The sequence below is a fragment of the Dysidea avara genome, chromosome 4, assembly GCF_963678975.1.
Source record: "Dysidea avara chromosome 4, odDysAvar1.4, whole genome shotgun sequence".
In the NCBI taxonomy this organism is placed as follows: domain Eukaryota; kingdom Metazoa; phylum Porifera; class Demospongiae; order Dictyoceratida; family Dysideidae; genus Dysidea; species Dysidea avara.
In genome coordinates, this window is record NC_089275.1 from 34,604,475 (window position 1) to 34,627,448 (window position 22,974).

Sequence of the window (22,974 nt, forward strand, 5' to 3'; positions counted from 1 at the left end):
TCCTAGCAACCTGTGTTCTTATAATCATACACAGGCCAGTGAGGCCACTGTTAGGGACCAGTCTATTTTGCTTTTTTTCCCACCTATTTTTCTTTCCAGCAACTCTTTTATTTTTCACCTATTATGCTCCATATTTTGCTCAAGAATTATAAATTTTGCTCGGCACTGATCTTTGTTAATTGAATATTTCCAAGTGCAAAGCTACCGTTTTGCTTTAAAGTGACTGTTCTATTAGAGTATGTCGATCAGCACTTACTTCTAACATGTAAAGCAAGAAGATAGCTAATATTGCTTAACATGTGTGACTGTTTTATTAGGGTATCTCGATTGTCACTTGCTGTTCCTGTAACAAGTAGCTATGCATTGTCGATATTTTAGCGCGTCTGACTGTTCTATTAGAGTATCTCGATCTGTAGTGAAGTTTTTATGTCCACTTCACAAAAATTGCACCTATTATGCCAGCATTTTGCTCATTGTTTTTACCCACCCATTATGCTTAAAATTTTGCCGGCAAAATCAACGGGTCCCTAGCCACTGTGTACAGTATAATTATCGTTGTCTACAATTTGCAATTTTTGATTTTAAAAAGTTTTACTACTATTATTGTGATTAAATGCAATGCAATGAAATGAAAGGGAAGTCAATGCGTGAACATGGACACAAATACATATTATATAACATGTACAGCATATTGTTACCAGTTGGAAAACTTTAGCTTATTGTCCTCTGCTCTAAGTCTGTTAATCTTTTCTATTTTGCAAACAATTTCCATTCTTATTCTTTCATTACTTATTTGTGGTACCCAAATGTTTTTCAAGTGTGATGTGCTTGACAGAATTTTGAAGACAGTTTGTTTTATCACTAGATCACTAAGGGGATTATCGTGCAGCAATAATTCACTAAGAGCTGAATTGTTTGCAAGTGAAAAGGATAACTGTTCTACTGCAAAGTCATCAAAATTATTTCGACAAACATTGAGAACCTTCAAGGTTGTATTTTCTTTTAGAGCGCTAAATATTTTATATGCACCCAAATTCTGCAGTTTGGTGGATCCCAGGTCTAATAGTTCAAGTGATGAGTTTTCGTTTATAACTTGGCAAATTTTATTGACAGCTTTTTGATTCACAGTGCCACTCTGTCTCAGTGTCAGCTCCTTTAACAGTTTTGTGGATTTTAAAGATGCCACAATTGTTGCTAAACTGCCTTCAAATTCATTCCATGACACATTCACCACCTCCAGTTTCTGTTTATCTTGTAAAGTACGTGCTATTTCATTTGCTGCGACAGACTTGACCCCATTGCTGCTAATATTAAAAACTTTTAGGTTAGGGTGCTGCTTTTGTAGAGCCTTGCACAGTTTAATACATCCAAAGCTCTCTAACTTGTTCATTGAAACATTTAGCACCTCCAGTGAAGTATTGCTTTTGATAACTTCAGCAATATCACTTGATGCTTTTGTCAGTATCTTATTAGAGCTCACATTCAATAACTTTAAGGTGGTAATCTTTTGCAATGCTTTTGCAATTATAATCATACCTTCAGTCTTAAGGCTATTCTGTGAAAGATTTAATTCCGACAGATTTGTTTTGCTAACAAGCATACAGGACAATTCAGGTGCTGCATCTGACTCAATTCCATTGTTCTGCAAGTCAAGAACTTTAAGAGTTTTGTTCTCCTGAAGGGATTTGGAAATTGCAATAGTTCCTTGTGATAAAATTTTATTTGCACACAGATTCAGTTTTTTCAAACCAATTTTGTTTTGTAGGCTATCAGCTAAGGCTATTGCGGCGACATCGTTGATGTCATTACCTCTCATAATTAATGATTTTAATCCTGGCATATCTTTGATGGCTTTAGCAAATTTTTGGACTCCAATAGGCCCCAACTGATTCTGGGAAACATCAACTTCTTGTATCCACGATGCTGCTCCTATGGCAGTTACAAGACTGTCCACAAATTGCTCTTCTTGTGGTAAACACTTTGGAATTTCCAGAACCTTTGTAGATGGGTGTAGTTTCAGAAATTTTGCTATCTCCACATATGTGCAATGCCTAGCAAGAATTTTGTTAGCTGAAATAATCACTATTTTAGCAGTGCTAGAGACAGATATGTTATCAATTACATCATCTGCTGCAAGTCTGGGCTCTATGAGAGACAAATCTGATAAACGTCTCAATGAAGACAATTTAGTAACAAGTAATTTAATCATTGATTTGTTTAAGCCAATATGAGATAAGTGTAAAGTGTGGAGGCTAGCATTCTTAAATAACAGGTCTAAGATTGCTTCCAGGTGTTCGGCATCAACTGGACAATTGCACATGCTAAATTTGCTTAAGGCATTGTACCATTTTAACACCTCAGTGATGTCATCACCTGGCTCATTTCTTACATATAGTTGGTGAGATGTGATCCCAACAACATGCAAAGAAGTAGTAGTAGTGATTTCTTGTTCAATGTCTTCTGCTACATCAGCTGAAATGTTATTACCATCCATCAATAGCAGTTTTAAACTGGTGTCACTAGATAAATGAGAGATGAACGCTTTGGCTCCTTCATCACCCAATAGATTGTCAGAAAGGTAAAGTTCCTCTGTCTCACATGATTGTACTAAGTTTGCTAAGGCAGGTGCAGCCAACGCTGACAGTTTGTTTCCGGAGTAATTCATAACTTTGATCCGAACTTTGGATTTTGCACTTGAAGCTAATTCCTTCCACAGAATACCACAACCAACATCTTGCATATTGCAATTAGAGAGATCCAATTTCTCCCAATCTAGTATATATGACTGAGTTAAAAAGAAACCAAGGGTAACAACATGGTTTGGCAGCAGTGTTTCTCCGCTAAGGTCAACTTGTTTGTTCTGCATTGACTCACCTATAATGTTACACATGGTTTCATCTTTTGCTTCCTTAAAACATTGAAAGAGGCGAAGGCGATTTATTTTTACTTGTAATATTTTTTGTGCTATGTGGAACTCTTTTAAAGGTTTACTGATGAAAGAAAAGTGCTTACCACATAGGAAATGCTTAAATGCAAAAGATCTACCTTGAGTAAGGCCCACATATATGATCCATGTGTTGAGGTATCTTTCATCCCAGAATGTATCTCTGAGGAGATTCAACTGTCTGTCATCAGGTAAGGATTGTAGGTAATATGCTGCAAGGTATTCTTGAACTGATGAATGAGCAAAATTGAAAGACAAAGTTGGCCCATTTGTAGTAAAGTGCCGTGTGGCTTGGAGCAAACCAAACCCATGGATGGTTCTCCCAGAGTTTTGCACAATTTCTGGACATGCTCTACTAACTTCTTCAAAACTGAAAATCACATGGGGCTTCCTTAAAGCATTGTATGAAAACTGTGCCAGTTTCTGCTTTATAGAGCCCTTGAAAGAACCTCCTCTTTGTGGCTGCTTGTACATCTTTTCATCTCTTTTAATATGAAGTGTGATGGTCAAGTCAATAAATTTTTCATACAACTCGGTACGAGATTGCGGAAGATAATTTCGATTTTCTGTAAACAAGTGGAGCAAAATGGTCATGTTCAGTGGAATATAGCACAGGCTGTCAACAGTAGGATGACTGTCCAAGTACTTTGTTAGTGTTGCAATGTCAGCTGGATTCTCCTTCAATGCTCTCTGGATATAGTCCTGCCTGTCACTGCTGGTAAACCCTAGTATTTCCATTCGACGATCAGCCTGACCACACAAAAATTCACAGGCAAAAGAGCGAGATGTAATAACCACACCACATTTAGGCAAAATCTCACATCTAATTATGCGGGAGAGCAAATGATCACTTTGCAGCCCCCCATAAAATTCATCATATCCATCCAATACAATTGTAAGAATTTCTCCTTGTGTTTCTTTTATGTGTCCATAAATCATAACAATTGTCTCTTCATTCTCCAACTCACAGAAGAGTGCAACCAAATCTTTTACATGTTTCAGTGACTGAAGTCTTGGATCATGAGCATGAAGAAGAAAAAGAAATCTTTTGTGAGTAAGAATCTGTCCTTGGGACCACTGGTAAGCAATCTCTTTGCACAAGTATGTCTTACCAATTCCAGGAACTCCATCAATTAATATGACTCGTGGTGAAGGTGAATCATCCACGGGTGTAAATATGTCTGTAATATTTGTATTGATGGTGTTGTGTGCTAAGTATTCTATTGTCAATTCAGTTGAACGACGCATCATGTTTTGTCTTAGAGATAATAGACGTGATCTTCGAAGTACCTTTGGTGTTGTACAGATATCTCCTTTGCTTCTGGATCTGCAGCTGGCCATTGCACTGACTTCCTTTTTGGACTTTCCTTTGTTCTTGTGATGGACTAATGCAGTGTTAGCGAACAGTTTAGGCTTATCTGGCCATGGTGACCATATTTCCCCATCTGGTCCAGTAAATCGTGTATTTTGATAACGTTCTTTTAGATGTATTTCAGCATTGTCAAGTTCCATGCCTGTAGGAAAATAGATATATACACGTATGTAACTGTTACCAAAGAAACCATATTAATTGTGATACCCAGTATGATAAAAAAAAAACAGTCTAAACCAGGAGTGGATTTCCGGTAGGAAACATTACCAGAACGTAACTGGGGAAAGAGCCATGGTGACGTTTTCTTGATTTATTATAGCAATTCTGACCAGTGGTCCCTTGATTATCTGAACTCGTAGGGCCCTGGGTGTGTTCAGATAATTGGAAAGTCTAAGCCCATTCATTTATATACAGAGCCTTGCTCAATTACTCTAATAGAACGCACGCTTATATAAAATACTCTAATAGAGAAGTCATCGCTACAGTTCGGATAACCGAAAGTTTGGTAATCAATGGCCGGATAATCGAGGGACCACTGTATATAGGCTACTTTCAGTGCATAGTTACAAATGTGAAAATAATGACAGAGCATAGAACCATAACAGATCAAAATTTGAAGCATCTTTAGCTCTAGTGACGTGTTTTAGTTTATTCGGCAAAGTGTAGCTAGGTGCTTAATACAGTACTTAATTTAACAATGATATAAAATGATGCAACCAACAGTGAACTAACTACTAACGATATTTATCCACACAAAAACAGCCAAGCTATTAAATATACTGTGTCATGTAATAGTGGCCCACCCACCAACCCAACCATTACCCATGGTGATGTACTTGTGTTACAGATAAAATCATAAAAGGGGCTGAAAATCATGGTTATAGTAAAAGCTAGCTTGTTATGAATTAAATTGAGATAAACACTATAATTGGCTGCATTCACGGTGAAAATTTCAAGCTCATAGCTTTTGTCTTTCCCAACTTTTAACAGTTACCACAAAGACAAAACACAGTTCAACTAGGCCTGTATGTGCTATAGGGAATATACTGTGGAGTACAAAAAGAAATGAAACCCACACAAAAACAACCAAGCTGTGAAAAGAGGATGTGCTAATGGCTGCCAATGGGGGAGGGGGTACTACAATATCAAAGATACACAAGAAGCCTCAGTAAGAGACACCATCCAAGTTCAATGAAATCCATAGCAATGTAGTGAAGCAGTGGTGGCAAACCATTACTTGTAATATATATTTTATAAGGCATTCATATACTGTAGTCATTGTGACTTTTGGTCTTTTGCATAAGATCAAGATACTTTAATAGAACTGTTCCCTATTATAGCAGTCAGGCAAAATTTTGAGTTATAGTAACTGTTAAAGTGACAGCCATGAAATTCCGGGCTGCAATAACGTTAATTATCATTAGCATTACTACATAAATGCAGCTATTTCTTGGCTGTCACCATTGATTTCATCATCCAGGCTTTTGAGGGCTGCATCCTTTTTTCATAGCTTGGCTGCTTTTGTGTGTATTTTGTTTATTTTTGTGTACTCTATATGCTTCCAAAAGCCAGCAATAGGCTGGCTTTGGGGTTTGTTTATATCCACATTTCTTCTTATGAACAGACACAATGATGATTATTGAAGACAGAGGTTGAAATCATTTTGCATTGTATGCTTTTATTTGATTTTTGGTAATATTGCTATAATACTCTTATTGAGAAACTCGAGTAGAATGTGCACAGAATGATCTAGAACAATCTAGAATTTCCATAAAAGATCTATGACTTTCTATTAGAGTATCTCAACCGTGATTATACTTTTCGTTTTTTCTGCAACTCTGTAGCTGTTATTCCTTTGTTTTTCAAACTATATAAGGCACTGCTATAATTGCCCGGTAAGCCTATCTACATGTTCAATTTCAATGCGAACAGTTTACCTCATACTGAGCCAATTTTCAAATAATTGTTTGCATTTATAACAATGTTTGCAAAAATGTGTGAATAGAACAATCTAGGCCCCTGTAGACCCCTTTAAAAGAAGAAAGAAAAAAGAGAGGAAAACTTTAGCAGCTCATATTTCACAAATGGCTGGAGCAAACTTCGTTAAACTTGCTTTGTGACCTACCCTACCTGGAGGACTGCTATAATGCAAAGTGGTGCACTCTGGAGAATGGACCATGGAGTTATGTAAGCATAGTTTTTAGAGGTGCACCGATATGGAAATCTTCCAATATATCGATAACTGATATATCGGTTACAAAAATTAACGATTTCGATATTGATACTGATATCTGAACATAAAAGGTTTTCAGTATGGATACTACAATAAATGTTTTTAAAAATGTGGTAAAAAGCTTAAAAGATGGTCACTAAAACCTATGTAAAGAAAAAAAAAGAAAGAATTGTGAAAAGGTTGTGATAAAAGGTGTGTAAAAAAGAAAAACAAAAAGTGTGACCAATTTAGGATTTGAATCCTGGCCATCATGAAAACTTGGCAAGTTGAGACTCATACTTTAACAATTGTGTGACTAAGTCAACCATGTAGCTACAGCGTATTTTGGACAACTATAGTACTTATGTGTAATACTGTACCGGCTAAAAAGTCAACTTTTCACTGACATCGATATCGTGATATCACTACCGATATCAATACCAATGTCAATATCAGTGTACCTCTAGTAGTTTTCATGCATGGTGTGATGCATCAACATTCTTGGTCACACAACACACTGCTATGTGCCTTGCTCAACTTTGTACAAATAAATTTTACAAAAATTGTACATACATTATAATTAGCTACCATTAAAAGTTTCCATGCATTAACTCTGCTGTCTTTAATACTGTGACGTATATGTATTGGCTTTCAACGTGTTTACATTGTGCACGAAATAAAGTTCGTACAGTGTAAATCATATGTACTTGATAAATTCTCTATGTAAACTCCAAGCTCTTTCAATTTTTACTAGCTGAACATTCTTGAATTGACTGTTCTATTAGAGTATTCTGATCACATATTTGTTTCACATGAAGTAATGCTGTGAATCTTGGAGCAGTCAAGTACGTATCCAGAGTAATGATATGCAGACCAACCACAAGGTCTGTTAATATAACACTACATTTTCTGTAGTAGCATTGAGAAGAAGTAGACAATTATTTGCTACATTTTGTTGTGGTTTAGTAAGATGATTGAAGTCTAGAGTTTTATAACAATGATAGCTGAGTTACAAACAGGTCAATTCTGTATGACATTCTTTCCCATTTAGACCTCTTGTGCAGTGGCCTTGTCATGTACAGTGTTGTTTTAGTGCTTGCATGCTTTCCATCTCCTTTAGCTGTGCAATGCATGATACACTATGGGAGTCTTGAGCTTATACACAGTTACATCTGATAGTTCACTGACATAATATAGTAGTACCATTAAAAAACTGTATTAGTATTTTATGTGCTCATGTTTCAATACTGAAAAAGTAGTTATTCAGTGGTGTTATTATGGGCAAGAAAGTTACTCAACGATGTATGTAAACCTTTGGTGTTGCTGTCTAGTTTTCATATACCAATTTCAACTCATTAACCTTTGGCAACTCCTTGTAGTGAAGAAACATGTGGCAGTACAAGTGTGGTGTTTCACTATTGCTAAGGACATAATGTCATGATCAATTAATGTAGTGAATATTACTGTGTTTTTGCATTTTCTCTGAGGAAGTTTGTTGTTTAAGGTAAGACAAAGTTCCATGGAATGTACTGGTTAAAAGCTGTAATATTGTATACATGCTTAGTTGCTACAGTGTAACCTTTCTTATCCAGGTGGTCTGATACATACTGCCGCTGTATCTCAGTAACTAAGAATTGTATGCTATTATGCTAAAGTGACTACAAGTAATATTGCTATTGCTATCAGTTAGTACCAAGTGGCAGAGGGGGAAGTCACTTCAGAGCATTCATGGCCACTCCTGTGGGCTGTAAAAATGCGTTATCACCTAGTAACCAAGTGGTAGTTATTATTAGTAGAATATAATAAGCTAAACAGCAACCTTTAGGCTTCATCCTTGTGCTTTCATCTAAAGTAAACTTTCACATGTCTAATTTGGGCTGTTCGGACAATGGAGGTGCCCGGATAATACAGGTCCGGATAAGAGAGGTTCAACTGTACCATATTTTGTATATAGTCAGTAGGAACAGGTATGTACTTAAATTTCCTTACGTTCAGGCTTTGTTGCAGAATATACAGCTTCTGCTAACTTTGACCATGATGCACTTGGAGTGGTTTCAAGCCATATATCCAACATGCGATAGAAACACTCTTTGCAGTTCCCAGGAACATCCTTGTCTATTACTCTCAAATCTTCAGGTGGAATCTTAAGAAAAGCTCCAATATCTTTCCAATAACTTGCAAAGTGAGGAATAACACTTTCAAACAATTCACCAAGTTCTGGTCTCTCAGCACCTACATAATACCATTATTGCACCATTATAATTGACGTATATAATGGACAAATTTACATGAATTATAAGGGTGTATCCATTCACTGGACTGGACTACTGGACTCAAGTTTTTTGTTTGTTTTCTTACATTTTATCGCCACTTAACTAAAACATGTCTTAGAAACTGACACCATTCACCATTCACCATGACACATAAAACTTGTACATTGATCACAAAAATTGCACTAAAACCTTAGTGCAGTTCGTTATCAAAAATAATTTGCCTACTGCTAACAATGTTTCGAGCACTGTTAACACTGTTAATGCATGTCTATTTTCTCTCGCTTTCTTTTGTAAAATAGCACACCATATATACATTTTACACCATGCAATTACATTATGTAACACAGAAATCACCTATATAGCCTGCGCATTCACTCTAGCTTTGCCGGCTCTTTGGTTTATAATGTTTGTAAATAGCAACGAGTATGCAGTGTTACATTTAAGCTTCCCAATGTGCACACTTTCAAACACAAAGGTAAGGTTAAACATATTTGAAAAACAATATACAATGAGTGTAACAAGAGTTCACGTCAAAATTATGCCATTAAATAGACCACCAAAACTATAACACTTTTTCAAACATGCTATCTTTATACAGGCATCTTACAGATTTTCAACATGGCGCACTTGTGTTGTAAAGCCTTAATAAATACATTTTAAAAGATCGATTTTTTAATTTAATATGACAAGCCATGGAGAGCCCTAGCCCCATGTGTGGTATGTAATCACTTTTAGTGGTTGAAAAAAAGGTTTTTGTGGTTGAAAAATATGTTTGAGCAAATTTTATGTGAGTCCAGTAGTCTAGTCCGGTAATCCAGTCCAGTAGTCCAGTCCAGTGAATGGATACACCCTGAATTATAATTAGCTACACTGTACATTAGTTGCTCAGTGCATACAACACATTATATTATGTCAGTCTTTTTCATTACATAATACATTAAGATAATATTTTTAGCAATGAACTGGCTATGGACAGGATATACCACATAAGTTCACTTAATAATATGTCTACATATTTGATTGGAGTGTATGGGTAGAGACAGGGAAACTCTATGGTCTCCTAATGTGAAAGGAAGTTCTTTTGTCTGGTAAGTCCTATAAGTGCCACTTCTGTGACTTAGTACATTGCCTAAGGATTTACTGAAAATTTACACCATATCATTATACTCATATATGCATCCTTAGATACATGCCATACAACTACACATGTCACCATGTTACACTTTGTTCAACTGGGCAAGATAAAGAATTGTCTCACATACATATACACATGGCTAATTATTAGGCATCCCAACATCCAAAATTTAAATCGTAAAAAATCTGCATTAACTTCCTAATAGAACCAGTCACAAGAGTGTAAATAACATGTAATTTAACTACATGGTGATCACTACAGCGTTATCATGAAGATGAAAACTTGGTATAATAGGGTTTGAATGTCACAATGGTGATATTGTTTTAGCTATGGCATATATACATGATATGGTATATAAAGACACAATGTGTATGACCTGTTCCGGAACAGATTCTAGAAAAGACATAGCTAAACCCTTTGTTGATTATTCCAAAGGCATGCAGTGTAGCTAGCTATAAACATGCTGTTAGAAGGTAGGTAGGTAGGTAACTAGACTTTAGTTTTAACTACTGCAGGTAGCTACTTTGCTTTCTTGGGTTCTGCTACATAGCAATTTTCTGATGGTTGAATGACTTAAAGAAAATTGAAGCCTCAACTGTGTTTCGGGTATTGTTGCATCATTATGATATGTACTCCCTCTTCATGTACTGTGTTATACATAATAGTTACTATAGAAACATAACAGTATAATAATCACCTTTGGTTAACGCAAAAGTATAGAAAGTTCAATGAGATTAAACAAACCTTAAATTGACTTTCTTGCAGTCCACACTAGCAGCTACATATAGTGAGGTAACTAGCTACACATTGCAAGACGGGCCGCGGCTATCGAAACTTCAACTTGAACTGATGAGTGACAGTCTGTGTTGCTTTCTAGACAATGTGGCAATAAGCTAGCCAGGGAAAATAGGCCGTTATAACACTCTAGCTAAACACACCACTCATGCCAAAGTACAGAGGATAGCTAGTCTGATCTAGTTTTGTTAAGCTAGGTATAAATTATTAGTCAGTGCAGTCATTGTTGATTCTACTGCCGGCGACTTGTCAGTTCAAAGCGTATCTAGATAGGTTTTTATTATGACCACCACTATATGCATGTATGTTGATTTTTATGTTTATACAGGCCTTGCTTTCTTACCTGTATCGGTGCTAGTGAGTTCGTCTATAGCTACTAGCTTCACAACATGAAGCATGCGCTTACCTTTGCTAGCGCCCAATCGTTGTAGCCGTTCATCCATCCGCCGGGATAGTTTTATGCAAGGTTCAGATACAGTACACCAATAATACTCTTGAGCAAACTGACTGATGGCAACTTTTTTATAATCGCTTCATGACGCGGAAATCCCACGTATTCAAGGGGTAGTCACTTCAATACTGTCTGTTGAAACACTTACGACCGGGATCAAGATTCAATCAAGCGATCAAGGGTCTTTTGCACAGTGAATCAAGCGATCAAGACGTCCGCGAAAGGGGCGATCAAGCACCTTTGAACGCTAACCTTTAGCGACACGAGAATTTACTAGGCTTTTACGGTATACGATCAAGAATCAAAGCTATTTTATAGGTGAAATCAAGCGATCAAGGCAAAATTTCGACGATCAAAATTCTTGATCCCGGTCGCAAGTGTAGCAACTGGCGGTATGGAAGTGACTACCCCTTGGTATTGTACATTGCCTTTTAGTGCCCGGCACCCCTTGATTCTCTCCCAGTTAGGCAGCACTTGAAGCACTTTTTTATTGTATTGTATTGTATTGTATTGTATTAGCTAATGCTTTACAGTGACCAGCACTGAAGGTCTGCAGCAACATATGCTGCAGCCTTAGGATTACCTAACCTAATTTCAAGGACTTAGACTTAGTGACTTATAGCTGAAAAGGTGTAACAGAAAAGGGGCCAAAGTAAGGAAAAAAATCCCTCCAACCCCAGGAATCGAACTGCAGGTCACCCAATGTCTAGTCGGGGCCACACTCAGTCTCTTCCAGGAGGGATGGATTTTCTTCCTTAATCCTAAAGTATTTATTGTATTAATGCTTTACAGTGACCAGCACTGAAGGTCTGCAGCAACATGTGCTGCAGCCTTAGGATTACCTAACCTAATTTCAAGGACTAAATTACTTCTTCGTAATATTCCCAGGTAGCTAAGTGAATGTTTTTGTATGATACTTGTTCGAATTTGTAGCGTTTATAGCTCGGTTTATAGCCCAGTTGTTGAACTGTACGTAGTATTGTGATTTGGCTCGGTGAGCGTTAATTAGTTCCGTATCACGATATCATACTAAAGTTTCTGTATGCGCAGACTATAAATGCCACTTACATACGAAGCTATTATAAACCGTTTATAATGTCTGGTTCAGTGTACAAGGCGGGTGACACACAGACACTCACTGTAGGTAGAGCTGCTACCGCGGTAGTACACCTATCAATGCTAAACCCTCCACCTTGGTTTGCAGACATTTTTCGATTCAAAAAGAACTTTAATCAGCACTTTTTTCGGCATCAGGCTACAGTGTGGTGGAATTCACTGCCACCTAATTTATTTGATGACATTGCTAATTTTCATGATGGTCTGCTCGTCACGCTCAATTACCTACACAGCTTGTCTTGAATTGTTTGTTCTTTTGTAGTTATTTATGTATGTGTGTTGAGTGTAGTTTTGTTTGCTGTGTACTATGTATTGTGTATTATGTGTACTCCAGTATGGAAGAACTGCCTTGCTGAGTACTGCAAGTTTAAATAATTAATCAATCCATCAATCTCCCTCTGTGTGTGTGTGTGGGTGGGGGGGGGGGGGGGGATTGACAATTTGCAACAACAAATGTCCCACTATCTAATCTCTCAATTTAAAGCTAAGTCAAAAGTCCCACTACTCTGCAGGGAAAATTTGTTTGTAAATCCCTCTATTTATCCCGTACCGGGGTTGCAAATGATAGATGCATTAAGGGTCAAGGCCTCCAAGTTTGTGGCAAGTCAACAGTCAAGGGGAAAGCTGAATTTGAGTGATAGCCGGAAATGATTTAGTATCTGTATTTCACCAGACCCTTACTTTTTGTGAAGGGGTGGGTGGTGCCAGATTAAGTACTTTATACACTTAAATTCCTGGACTAGCTACCAGTAGTGCCGATATTTTGAAATATATTTTGCCTTTTGTACGAAGTCACTCATGTTACCCTAAAATTTATGCATAATCTTCTTTGAACCTGGAGACTTAATGAGGATGCTATCTAAAATAGAAACCTCAGGCATGGTTATTACCTAGAGTAACCTGTAGTCTCTAGCCAGTAGTTGTTTGCTATGTTAAAAATCAGCAACTCCAAAGACGAAATAGCTTTACTGTACTGTTAGTTTACTTTCTGGACAAGACAGGCATCATTGACACTGTTGCACTAATGGCATGATATGGCACTATCAACTTGCTGGGGGAATCTCAATATACTAGTAACCACTATCCACTGCTTTTTCTTTGCCCACTTTGCTCAGGAAAATTTTCTAAACTACTTAGAATGAGCCATCATTGATTTAGACCCACTCAGATGATGTGGGCTTGGCTACCCAGAAATAAATTACTTCGGCCTGCAGCCACAGTAATAGCATACGTAGAAACTTTGTTGGCTTGTTCAAAGTACAGGTACAACAGAATAAAATGGATGTCAGGACTTGACATCTATATCTATATCTTGCCTGGTGTTTAAGGATGGTGATTTGCTGGGCCAAAAAATGATATTATAGGTTGATCAAATCTCTTATAGAAACTCTTCTAAGGAGGTGAGGACATAATGGGGATTTGACAAGTTTCTTTGGCCCAGTACTAGAGAATTTGACAACTCAAACCCTCTATCACCTGGGGGTGGGGCATGACATTGATAAGTGGTAGGTAAATCATAGGCACACTTTGGACAACTAAGTTTGCTCGTTACTATTCTGCAACTAAAGGCCTAATTTTTAAGGCCTAGTTATTCTGTTGTAAAAATCTACCAATGAAACATATGCACATATAGAGCCACCGAGTCTCACTAGCACAAGGACTATGCTGTACTTTGCATTTGAAATATGCACTAGTCTGACCAATTGAGAGTACAAAGCTAAAATAATTATTTTGCTTCTAGGAAAACAATAAATGATTGCACAAACTAATCAATTTTCCAGACAATGACTTATAACCCTGAAACATTTTTGCCAGACATTAGTACATGTACATGCGATGTCAGTCTATGGTATATGGTACCACTTAAATGCAACGTCGTTTTGTTAGAGTGCAAGTGAGTAAAAAACTTGCTAATTAAAGGATGTGGCATGTACCTGTTTCATTCATGAGTCTTCATCCTGTTTCATTTGAGATGAATACTTTTGAGCGAAATGGTGCCACGCCCTTTGATTATTGAGTTTTTAAATTGCTTGCACTCTTGTCAGACAATGTGTTTGAGTGATGCATCGCGTATATTGACTACAGTATGCTTTCTTAGGCAAGATTTAGTGGCTACGGAGATCTTGTGTATGCATCAACTTGTTGAAAACCCCAGAAAGATAAGAGATGTCAGGGAAACAGAAATAAATGAAATGCATTAACTTTAACATGCTTAGTAGCAAACAGGCAGTGTCTGGATGTTTTTCTGGTAATTCATAGTGACCATAAGAATACACGGTTGCCATAGTAATTTAGGGCAGGGAAAGTTTATTGAGCTGGTACTACTCTGATTTTGAGATTGGTACAGGCAGTGTCAACTGTCAAGAAGAGAACAAAAATTCTACAGGTTAATAACCAACTTACAGTCAGTAGGTATTCCATGTAGTTTACAGACAGCAAAATATATTTCCTGTAAGTGGGTGTGGCTTTGTGCATACCTACAAACTTCAACTCACCATACTAAAAGTTAGCATATGCATGCTTATCACATATTCCTAATATTAAAGTGGGTGTGGCTCCACCTAAACCTACAAATAGCAACGGACATGGATTCATGCATACATAAAGACTGCACTACTACTGATAAATGCCTACAAACACTAATCCCAAAAGTGGGCATGGCTCATGAAAGAAGCTGGGCTGTACCTGGTCATATCTGCAAATGGGTCATTCCTTGGGTAAAATGTAACTTGGTTGACCCAGTTTCAGTGCTGCATTGCATATGTAGTATTGTTTGTCAGTAGTTCAGTTAGGATGCAGTATGTTTGAGAAAAGCTCAATCTTGAGATAATATTTGAAGTTGCTCCAAGGTCTAGAATTTACTTAGTATACACTATTGGGATATGATCTAAATTCTATGACTACTTACTACTTTCGCTGTGGACCTCTTCTTAATCTGGTTATGAGTGCATGTGTATGTACGTAAGGTATTGTGTGCTAAAATCAAGGCTCCAGGGCTTTATAATCAATTGGATATATTTTTGTTTATGTATTAGGTGGCAAGCAAATAACACTAATTGACTTCTTCTAAGCCCAGTTCCAGTTCAACATTACAATAGAAGTAACCTTAGTAAAGGACCAGGCAATGTGTAATGGAATCAACAAAGCTTGTTGCAGTTGTTGACATGTAATAAATATCTGAATTTTTGCTTTTCCATTGTGCTCCATTCCAACATCAGGAACTGGAGTACTTTGCTTGCTGTTGGAAGCTACCTAAAGTATGTACCATATTTACATAGTTAAATACCACATCTTCAATAGTAGCCACGTATGCCATGATTGATTTTAAAATTACGTTGGGACTTAAGCATTGCTCTCGTGTATTGAGTAAGTAGTGGTCAAGTTTGAATAGTTGCTGCACTGATTACTTGAACTTTTTTTTTTAAGTGTGACACCAAAACAGCTTTTTTTTTTTTATGTTAAACAACAACAACATAACTCTGTGCATAAAATAAAGGACGCATATTTACAAGCACATGAAACAAATATAAAGTTAGTCAGGTGAAGCTGAGTCCAGCCTGCCTTCTGCATAAGCAAGGTCAATGACAGCTGTCTCGCCCGATCCACAGCAGTGGTAAGAGGACCTTGAACCTCTTAAACATTGAACAGCTGAACGGAGCAATGAAAATCCCAGCCTACATCGTAACCAGTACAATGTTTTGCTATATGATTGTCCATGCTTCTCAGCGAGTAGTGTGGCAATTCGTTCTGATTACTTGAACTAAAGTCTTAAATTCCATGGCATTTAATCAAGTATATAATTATGGTATACAGTGAAGATCTTTTGCACTTTTGTATTCCATGTAATACTGTGGAGTAAGTTGTTTGTCAAAGGGACCATATTCTCATAAAAAATTTGACAAGGAAACCTTAGTGAATAGTAAACGTACTCTACATGTATAACTTTACATTGCCATTTGTGGTCAAAATGATTGTACATATTTGGAAACAACTTCATATGTGTGTCCTTACGTGTGTATATCATTCACTAAGTCTTCTGCCATAATTCCTTTACAATACACACGACCTTAGTGTCACAGTCTAGGTTTGCTGTCACCATTAACATGTACATGCACACTTACTATGGAAGTTTCTCTATTGTGTTCCTAATTAGGATATAGTTTTTATAGCTATACCATTGTAGGTAGTAGCTTTCCTTAGGTAGAAAGGCCTGCATTTTAATAGCTGTATCTTATTTCATTACTGGCTTGATATGAATGTGTAAGCTATTGGTATATAATTCAATTTTCATGCTAAAAGCCATTAAAATTATTATAACACATGTACATACACATACAAGTGTAATGTAGTACCTGGCTTGTAATGGCTACGTGTAGTATCAGTTACAGTACTGATCTCATCACTATACTGATAATGGCTTCCCTTCCTAAAGTGTTTCTTATTGAATTAGAGGGAAAGTTTCTTACTTCCTCATATCTACATTATGTTATTCATCTATGTGATTTGTGGTAGAGGTGATGGTGTAACAGAAAACTGTGGGCATTTATATGTAAAGCGACAGCTGCTAGTAAATATGCCATTGTATATGACTATATATTTCATGCACACTGTATTTAAATAATATAAGGACATATAGTACTATCTATGCCAAATAGGCAAGCTGTGCAAAAAATGAGGTACGTATATGTACATAGTACAACATTATAATGTAGTTGTGCAATATGATTTCATGATCTTTGATGAGATGCATGACGATGTATCACAGTTTGCAGTTATGGCAGTTTTGAATTGTATGATTTCTTATGTGTGGTGGTCTATAAGGTGCTGTAGATCTTCTGAAATATATGTACACAGTCATTATTACATTCTCTCTAGACTTCCCATAGCCTACCCTCTTTTTTATATACGTACATACATATTTATACAGTACATATTTGTGTATGCATGTACACTTGTACAGTATGTATGTAATGGTTGTATCACATGCACTTGTGATCTGCTTGATATAATACATACAATTTGTCTATTGCAAGTAGTCAATATAAATGTGACCATGAATATGTTGTTGTTTTTTTTTACTCTGTCACGGAAGTGTTCGGGTAAATTGTTTTGTGGCTGCACATGTTACTGGAGGAGTGTGGTTAATGTGTATCTAGAGGGTGATATCGCATATGGTATATAACATTTTTTCCTCATTTTGTCACTGATGGTAAAGGTAACATCGCTCATTCGTACTTCAGTGTTATTGCCCGTATTAACTTGCTTAACTCTGCGACATGCAATAATCCTCTTTATGCTCTCTTTATACATATCTGCAGGTGTAAGTTTTTTCCTTATACTTGTGTATGTAATGTACAAGCAGGAAGTGCAGCATATACATACATGCATATGCATGATGGTGACTTCCAAATTTTGATGAATTTTGAATTTGGTGATGTTTCGCAAATTTACCAAATTTAGTTTATTGCCAAATTTGTTACGTATATGCTATGATGCACTCTGCATTATGTAGTATTGTTATGTTATGATCCTGACACTAGTCAAGCTACACCATTATCTAATTTGCTATCTATAGTATTCTATATAGCACCATATACTGACATAAAGTGAAGTTATAAACTTGTGTTGGCTTACCATTTTCCTGTTACTACAGTACCTGGTAATGTGATCAATTAGTCAACAATTTAAGATTTGCTTATTTGCCATAGTAATCATAATAGCAAACAATTCAGCTGAAATGTGTTGTATCCTTAGCTGTTATTGAGTTATGTACGCTTGTCTGAATGCATTAGTTACTGTAGTCAATCAGTTAGTCAGTCAGTCAGGCAGTAGAAAATTCCACTAAATAATTATTAAAATTCTAAAATTTCATAGCAAACTCTTTGGAAGCATGTCAGGTTGTACTGAAGGAACTTTTGGGTTTGGTTATACTGCCAAGGCACCATGAAGTTATTGTGAGGCTGTTTTTAGGATGATATTTTTGCCCAAGCCTTCATGATCCTTAATATATATATGTACATTACTACTGTACTATATAATGTGTGGACAATCTTTGCACATGTTCATGATCAGCTGTTCTTCATTTTTTTCTTAACTTTTTAAAAGTGTGGATTTCCTGTGTGTCTTCTTATCCAACTACATATGTACTTACCTGTTCATTTACTATAGAAATGGTGATGATCTCCTCCCATTCCTTAAATGTGTGTATGTAGTTTATTTGTACAAATATGGTAAGGTTTTTTTACTCTGGCTCTGCACCATTCTGTATTAAACACCTGATTTGTGTAAACAACACAGCATCTACATTCTGAAACTTCACATACAGTGACTATATTGACTACTAACTTATTAAACTATTTCTTATGACAAGCACTGTATTCATAGTTACATAGTACGTGGACATACGTATACAGTACTACACTGAAGGTTTAAAAATTGAAACTGCAGTACTAAAAAATACCTAATATGCAGTATGTGATTGAAGGGGTTAGGTATCAAAGTAAAACATGTGCACAGATGACTGAGATGAGTGCAAACTTCATTTTGGTTTGCCATTTACTAAAGTATTTTCCAATTTATTTGGGAGGATTGATTTCTTGTACTGTTTGCAGTCAAGGACAGGGTATGAGCATTAATTAATTACTTCATACAGTATACTACAAGTCTAATCATACAGTATGATAGTAGGGACCACAAAGCTTTGGATGTGGCCCATGAAAAAACATCACCCAAAAACCAGCCTCACTTTTTCCTGATGACGATGAGGCAGTATTGGTTAGGTAAAACTGAGCCCAAACAAGTTTTCAGATCAACCCAAAATACTTTCAACAAGTTACTATGACATTTTAAAATTTTATCATACAGTATCGTACTGTGTAGTAGGGACCACAAAGGAGTAGGCATGGCCCACGAAATAACGTCACCCAAAACCAGCCTCAATTTTCCCTTACGATGATGAAGCAGTATTGGTTAGGTAAAACTAAGCCCAAACAAGCTTTTAGATCAGCCCGAAACGCTTTCAACAAATTGCTGCAGAATTTTTTAAATAATTTATTTAACGGAATTTTCTATTGACTGACTGGCTGACTGACTGATACCTTCAGACAAGCATAACTCAATAATGGCTAAGGCTACGGGCTTGATTTTTTCACTGTTCAACGTTACTTCGGCCCAAGAGGTGCTTTTTGGCATACCGCAGTACGTACAATGCATTCTTCATTGACTTACCAGTGTCCTACTTCCATCGCCAGTTACCAGTGTCACAGGTTTGCTGTCACCATTAACATGTACATGTACACTTACTATGGAAGTTTCTCTATTGTGTTCCTAATTAGGATAGTTTTTATAGCTATACCATTGTAGGTAGTGGCTTGCCTTAGGTAGAAAGGCCTGAATTTTGATAGCTGTATCTTATTTTATCACTGGCTTGATATGAATGTGTAAGCTATTGGTATATAATTCAATTTTTAAGCTAAAAGCCATTAAATTTTTTATAAAACATGTACATACACATACAAGTGTAATGTAGTACCTGGCTTGAAATGGCTCCGTGTAGTATCAGTTACAGTACTGATCTCATCACTTTGTGTTATACTGATAATGGCTTCCCTTCCTAAAGTGTTTCTTATTCAGTGGGCGATTGAATTAGCAGGGAAAGTTTCTTACTTGCTTATATCTCTGTATGCTAATGCTATCTAATCCAAAACAGCCAAGCTGTAAAAAAAGAGTACGGCCCTGAGAAAGGCTATGGTGAAAAAAGATGTGAAATCCAAGGTGGCAGCCAAGAAATGGCTGTGATGGTAGATTAATGGTAAAAATTTTAATAACGACAATTCAGGTGAATTTGGTGCTGCTTGGTGGTGGTCCCTGTAGAGAGATCAACTCTCTACATGGTGGTTTCTGTATAGCTGAACTCTCTACAAGGTGACTTCTTCGAGCTGATCTCTCTACAGGGTGATTTATTTGTAGCTGAACTCTCTACAGGGTGATCTGTTCGTAGCTAAACTCTCTACAGGGTGATTTGTTTGCAGTTGAACTCTCTACATGATGGTTTCTTTATAGCTGAACTCTCTACAAGGTGACTTCTTCTAGCTGATCTCTCTACAGGGTGACTTGTTTCTAGATGAACTCTCTACAGGGTGACTTGCATGTAGCTGAATTGTTTATCAGATTAACTGTTTGTAGCTGAATTCCGTACAGAATACCTTGAAATGTAATATAATTCTATAATGGAGTAGTAAGTTACAAACGTAGCTGAATGCTCTATTAGGGTGACTGTTCTATTAGAGTATCTCGATCTCGCATTTGCTACACGTAGTTGCCTTTCGAATCATAACTCAGTGATTTGTAATTTGATTCTTCTGTACTACTACAAGGACTTTCTATGATGATCATTCCAGCTACATACTGATTTTCAGCTCATTGCTTTAAGCGGTTTGCCTGGTAGATGTGAAAACTAATAGTTTTTTATTCATAAAAATCGATCGCGTAATTTTTACACAGGTTGGGTTTTGTGTCATATCTCCATGATCTTTATCTCAATTCCTTTCAAACCACAAAAAGGCACTCCTACGATGGTTACTCCATCTACATAACAACTTTCAACTCATTCCTCCAAGGGGTTTACCCTGTAGGCGTGACAGACCTTCAACCTTATTTTATGCACATAATCGGTCATAACTCCGTGAATTTTCATCGGATTCCTACCAAAGTTGGTACTGAGATCCGCCTTAATGAGTTCAAGTGTGCCAAATTTCAACCCTATCCGAGTACGCATTCGTGTTTTATGGCGGATTTACGAAGTATGCGAAATGAAGATGAAGAAGAAAAAAACGAAGAAATTAAAACGAAATTTTGTTCGCTCATATCTCGGAAATGGCTGTACCGATTGTCTTCACATTTAGTATGTAGACTCCCATAACTGGCCGGCACGTCTGTAACAAATTTCATTCCAATCAGATAAGGGATCACAGAGCTACATAGGTGTGAAAATTGCGTTTTCTTTCTTCCTGTTAATATACTCACAGTGTGGCGCGCCGGCTTCTTGGGTCGCACGTGAGTCTTTGTTAGGCGCAATCTGTACATTTGCGCAGTTTATAAATTACGCTGCGCATTTTGTGAATTCATAAAATGCGCAACAATTTATAAATTGCGCAGCTCGAATGAAGACACGGTGCGGTGCGATCGAGTGTGCAATTTACGACCTACTATCGTTTCACACCTGGTAGTTCACGCGATTTAAGACCTAATTTCGTTTCACACCTGGTGGTTCACGAGACCTCCTCGTGGTTCTTATAGTGCTTGCGAGGTGTGAGCTTCAACGAGTTAGCTAGCTAGTCAGTATGTTGAAAGAAGGTCACAGAGAGCTGTTCGAAAAGTTCTGCAGAACGAAGTATTTTGATCACACCGCAAGTTTTGTGTCATATCTCCGTGGTCTTTATCTCGATTCCTTTCAAACCACCAAAAGGCACTCCTACGATGGTTACTCCATCTACATAGCAATTTTCAACTCATTCCATGAAGCGGTTTACCCTGTAGGCGTGACAACAAATCGATCTTGTTTTACGCGAATAATCGGTCATAACTCCTGAACCATTAATCGGATTTGTACCAAATTTGATGCTAGGATTCGCCGTTGGACTCTGTTTCTGTGTGCCAAATTTCAAGGCGATCGGAGTACGCGTTTGCTTGTTATAGCAATTTTTGCAAGTGTGTGAAAAGACGAAGAAGAAAAAAACGAAGAAAAAAAACACGAAACTTTGGCAGTTCGTATCTCGGAAATGGCTGGAGCTATTTCCTTCAAATTTGGAATGTAGGCTCCCCTGACTGACGGGCAACTGTGTAGCAAATTTGGTTCCAATCAGATAAGTGATCACCGAGATACAAAGGTGTGAAAATGACGTTTTCGTTCTTCCTGTCAATATACTCACGGGTGTGGCGCGCCGGCTTCTTGGGCCGCACGACACACTACCGTGTGTCTTGATTATGAGCCCAACTAATATGTAATGTTCCCTTGCAGATAATTTAAATGTTCAAGTGTGTCGCACTTTAAAACAAAGCCCATATGAAGTGGTGTTTGACCAGCCACCAAGGTTAGCCCCATTTGCTGAACTTCCCGAAGGAGTTGACCATTGTATAATGGAAGAGGATTTAACTGTTCTTATCAAAGATGGTTAGTGGTTCAATAGTGATGTAAAAAATCATGTGGCGCTTTCAACTAGATGATGTGTCACTGCTATTTGATGAATTACCACCAACTGTGTTTCCACCAACATCTAGTTCAAGGATGTCACCACAACAACTGAGTAGAAGTACATCACCACCATCTAGCTTAATGATGTCACCACGGCGACTAAGTAGAAGTTAATCACCCCCATCTAGTTCAAGGATGTCACCACAGCGACCAAGTAGTAGTGCATCACCACCATCTAGCTCAAGGATGTCACCACGGCGACCAAGTAGAAGTACATCACCATCTAGCTCAAAGATGTCACCACAGCGACCAAGTAGAAGTGTATCACCACTATCTAGCTCAAGGATGTCACCACAGCAAGCATGTTAAAGTGTGCCACCACTGTTACCTGACAATTGACATCTTGGGGCATGCGTTCAGACAAAAACATTAATGCTGGCACTATCACTTCTTTTGATTCAGTATGTGTGGGTTCACCAATCAT

General features: G+C 37.3%; 1 protein-coding gene across 2 annotated transcripts in view; it reads right to left on the reverse strand.

Annotated features, from left to right (window-relative positions):
* Positions 1-561: 561 nt before the first annotated feature.
* The window catches only part of LOC136254802 (protein NLRC3-like), a 101,616-nt gene continuing 79,203 nt past the window's right edge, over positions 562-22,974 (reverse strand). Inside the window, exons 1-3 of one of the 2 annotated variants that reach the window (XM_066047542.1) lie at positions 11,138-11,380; positions 8,518-8,760; positions 562-4,458 (exon numbers count right to left, since the gene is read on the reverse strand). In XM_066047542.1, coding sequence (XP_065903614.1) covers positions 695-4,458; positions 8,518-8,760; positions 11,138-11,174 — 4,044 coding nt within the window. In that variant the 5' untranslated portion in view covers positions 11,175-11,380 and the 3' untranslated portion in view covers positions 562-694. Of the gene's footprint in view, positions 4,459-8,517; positions 8,761-11,137; positions 11,381-22,974 lie in introns of those variants that run through there. The other variant, XM_066047543.1, reaches the window with a different exon arrangement.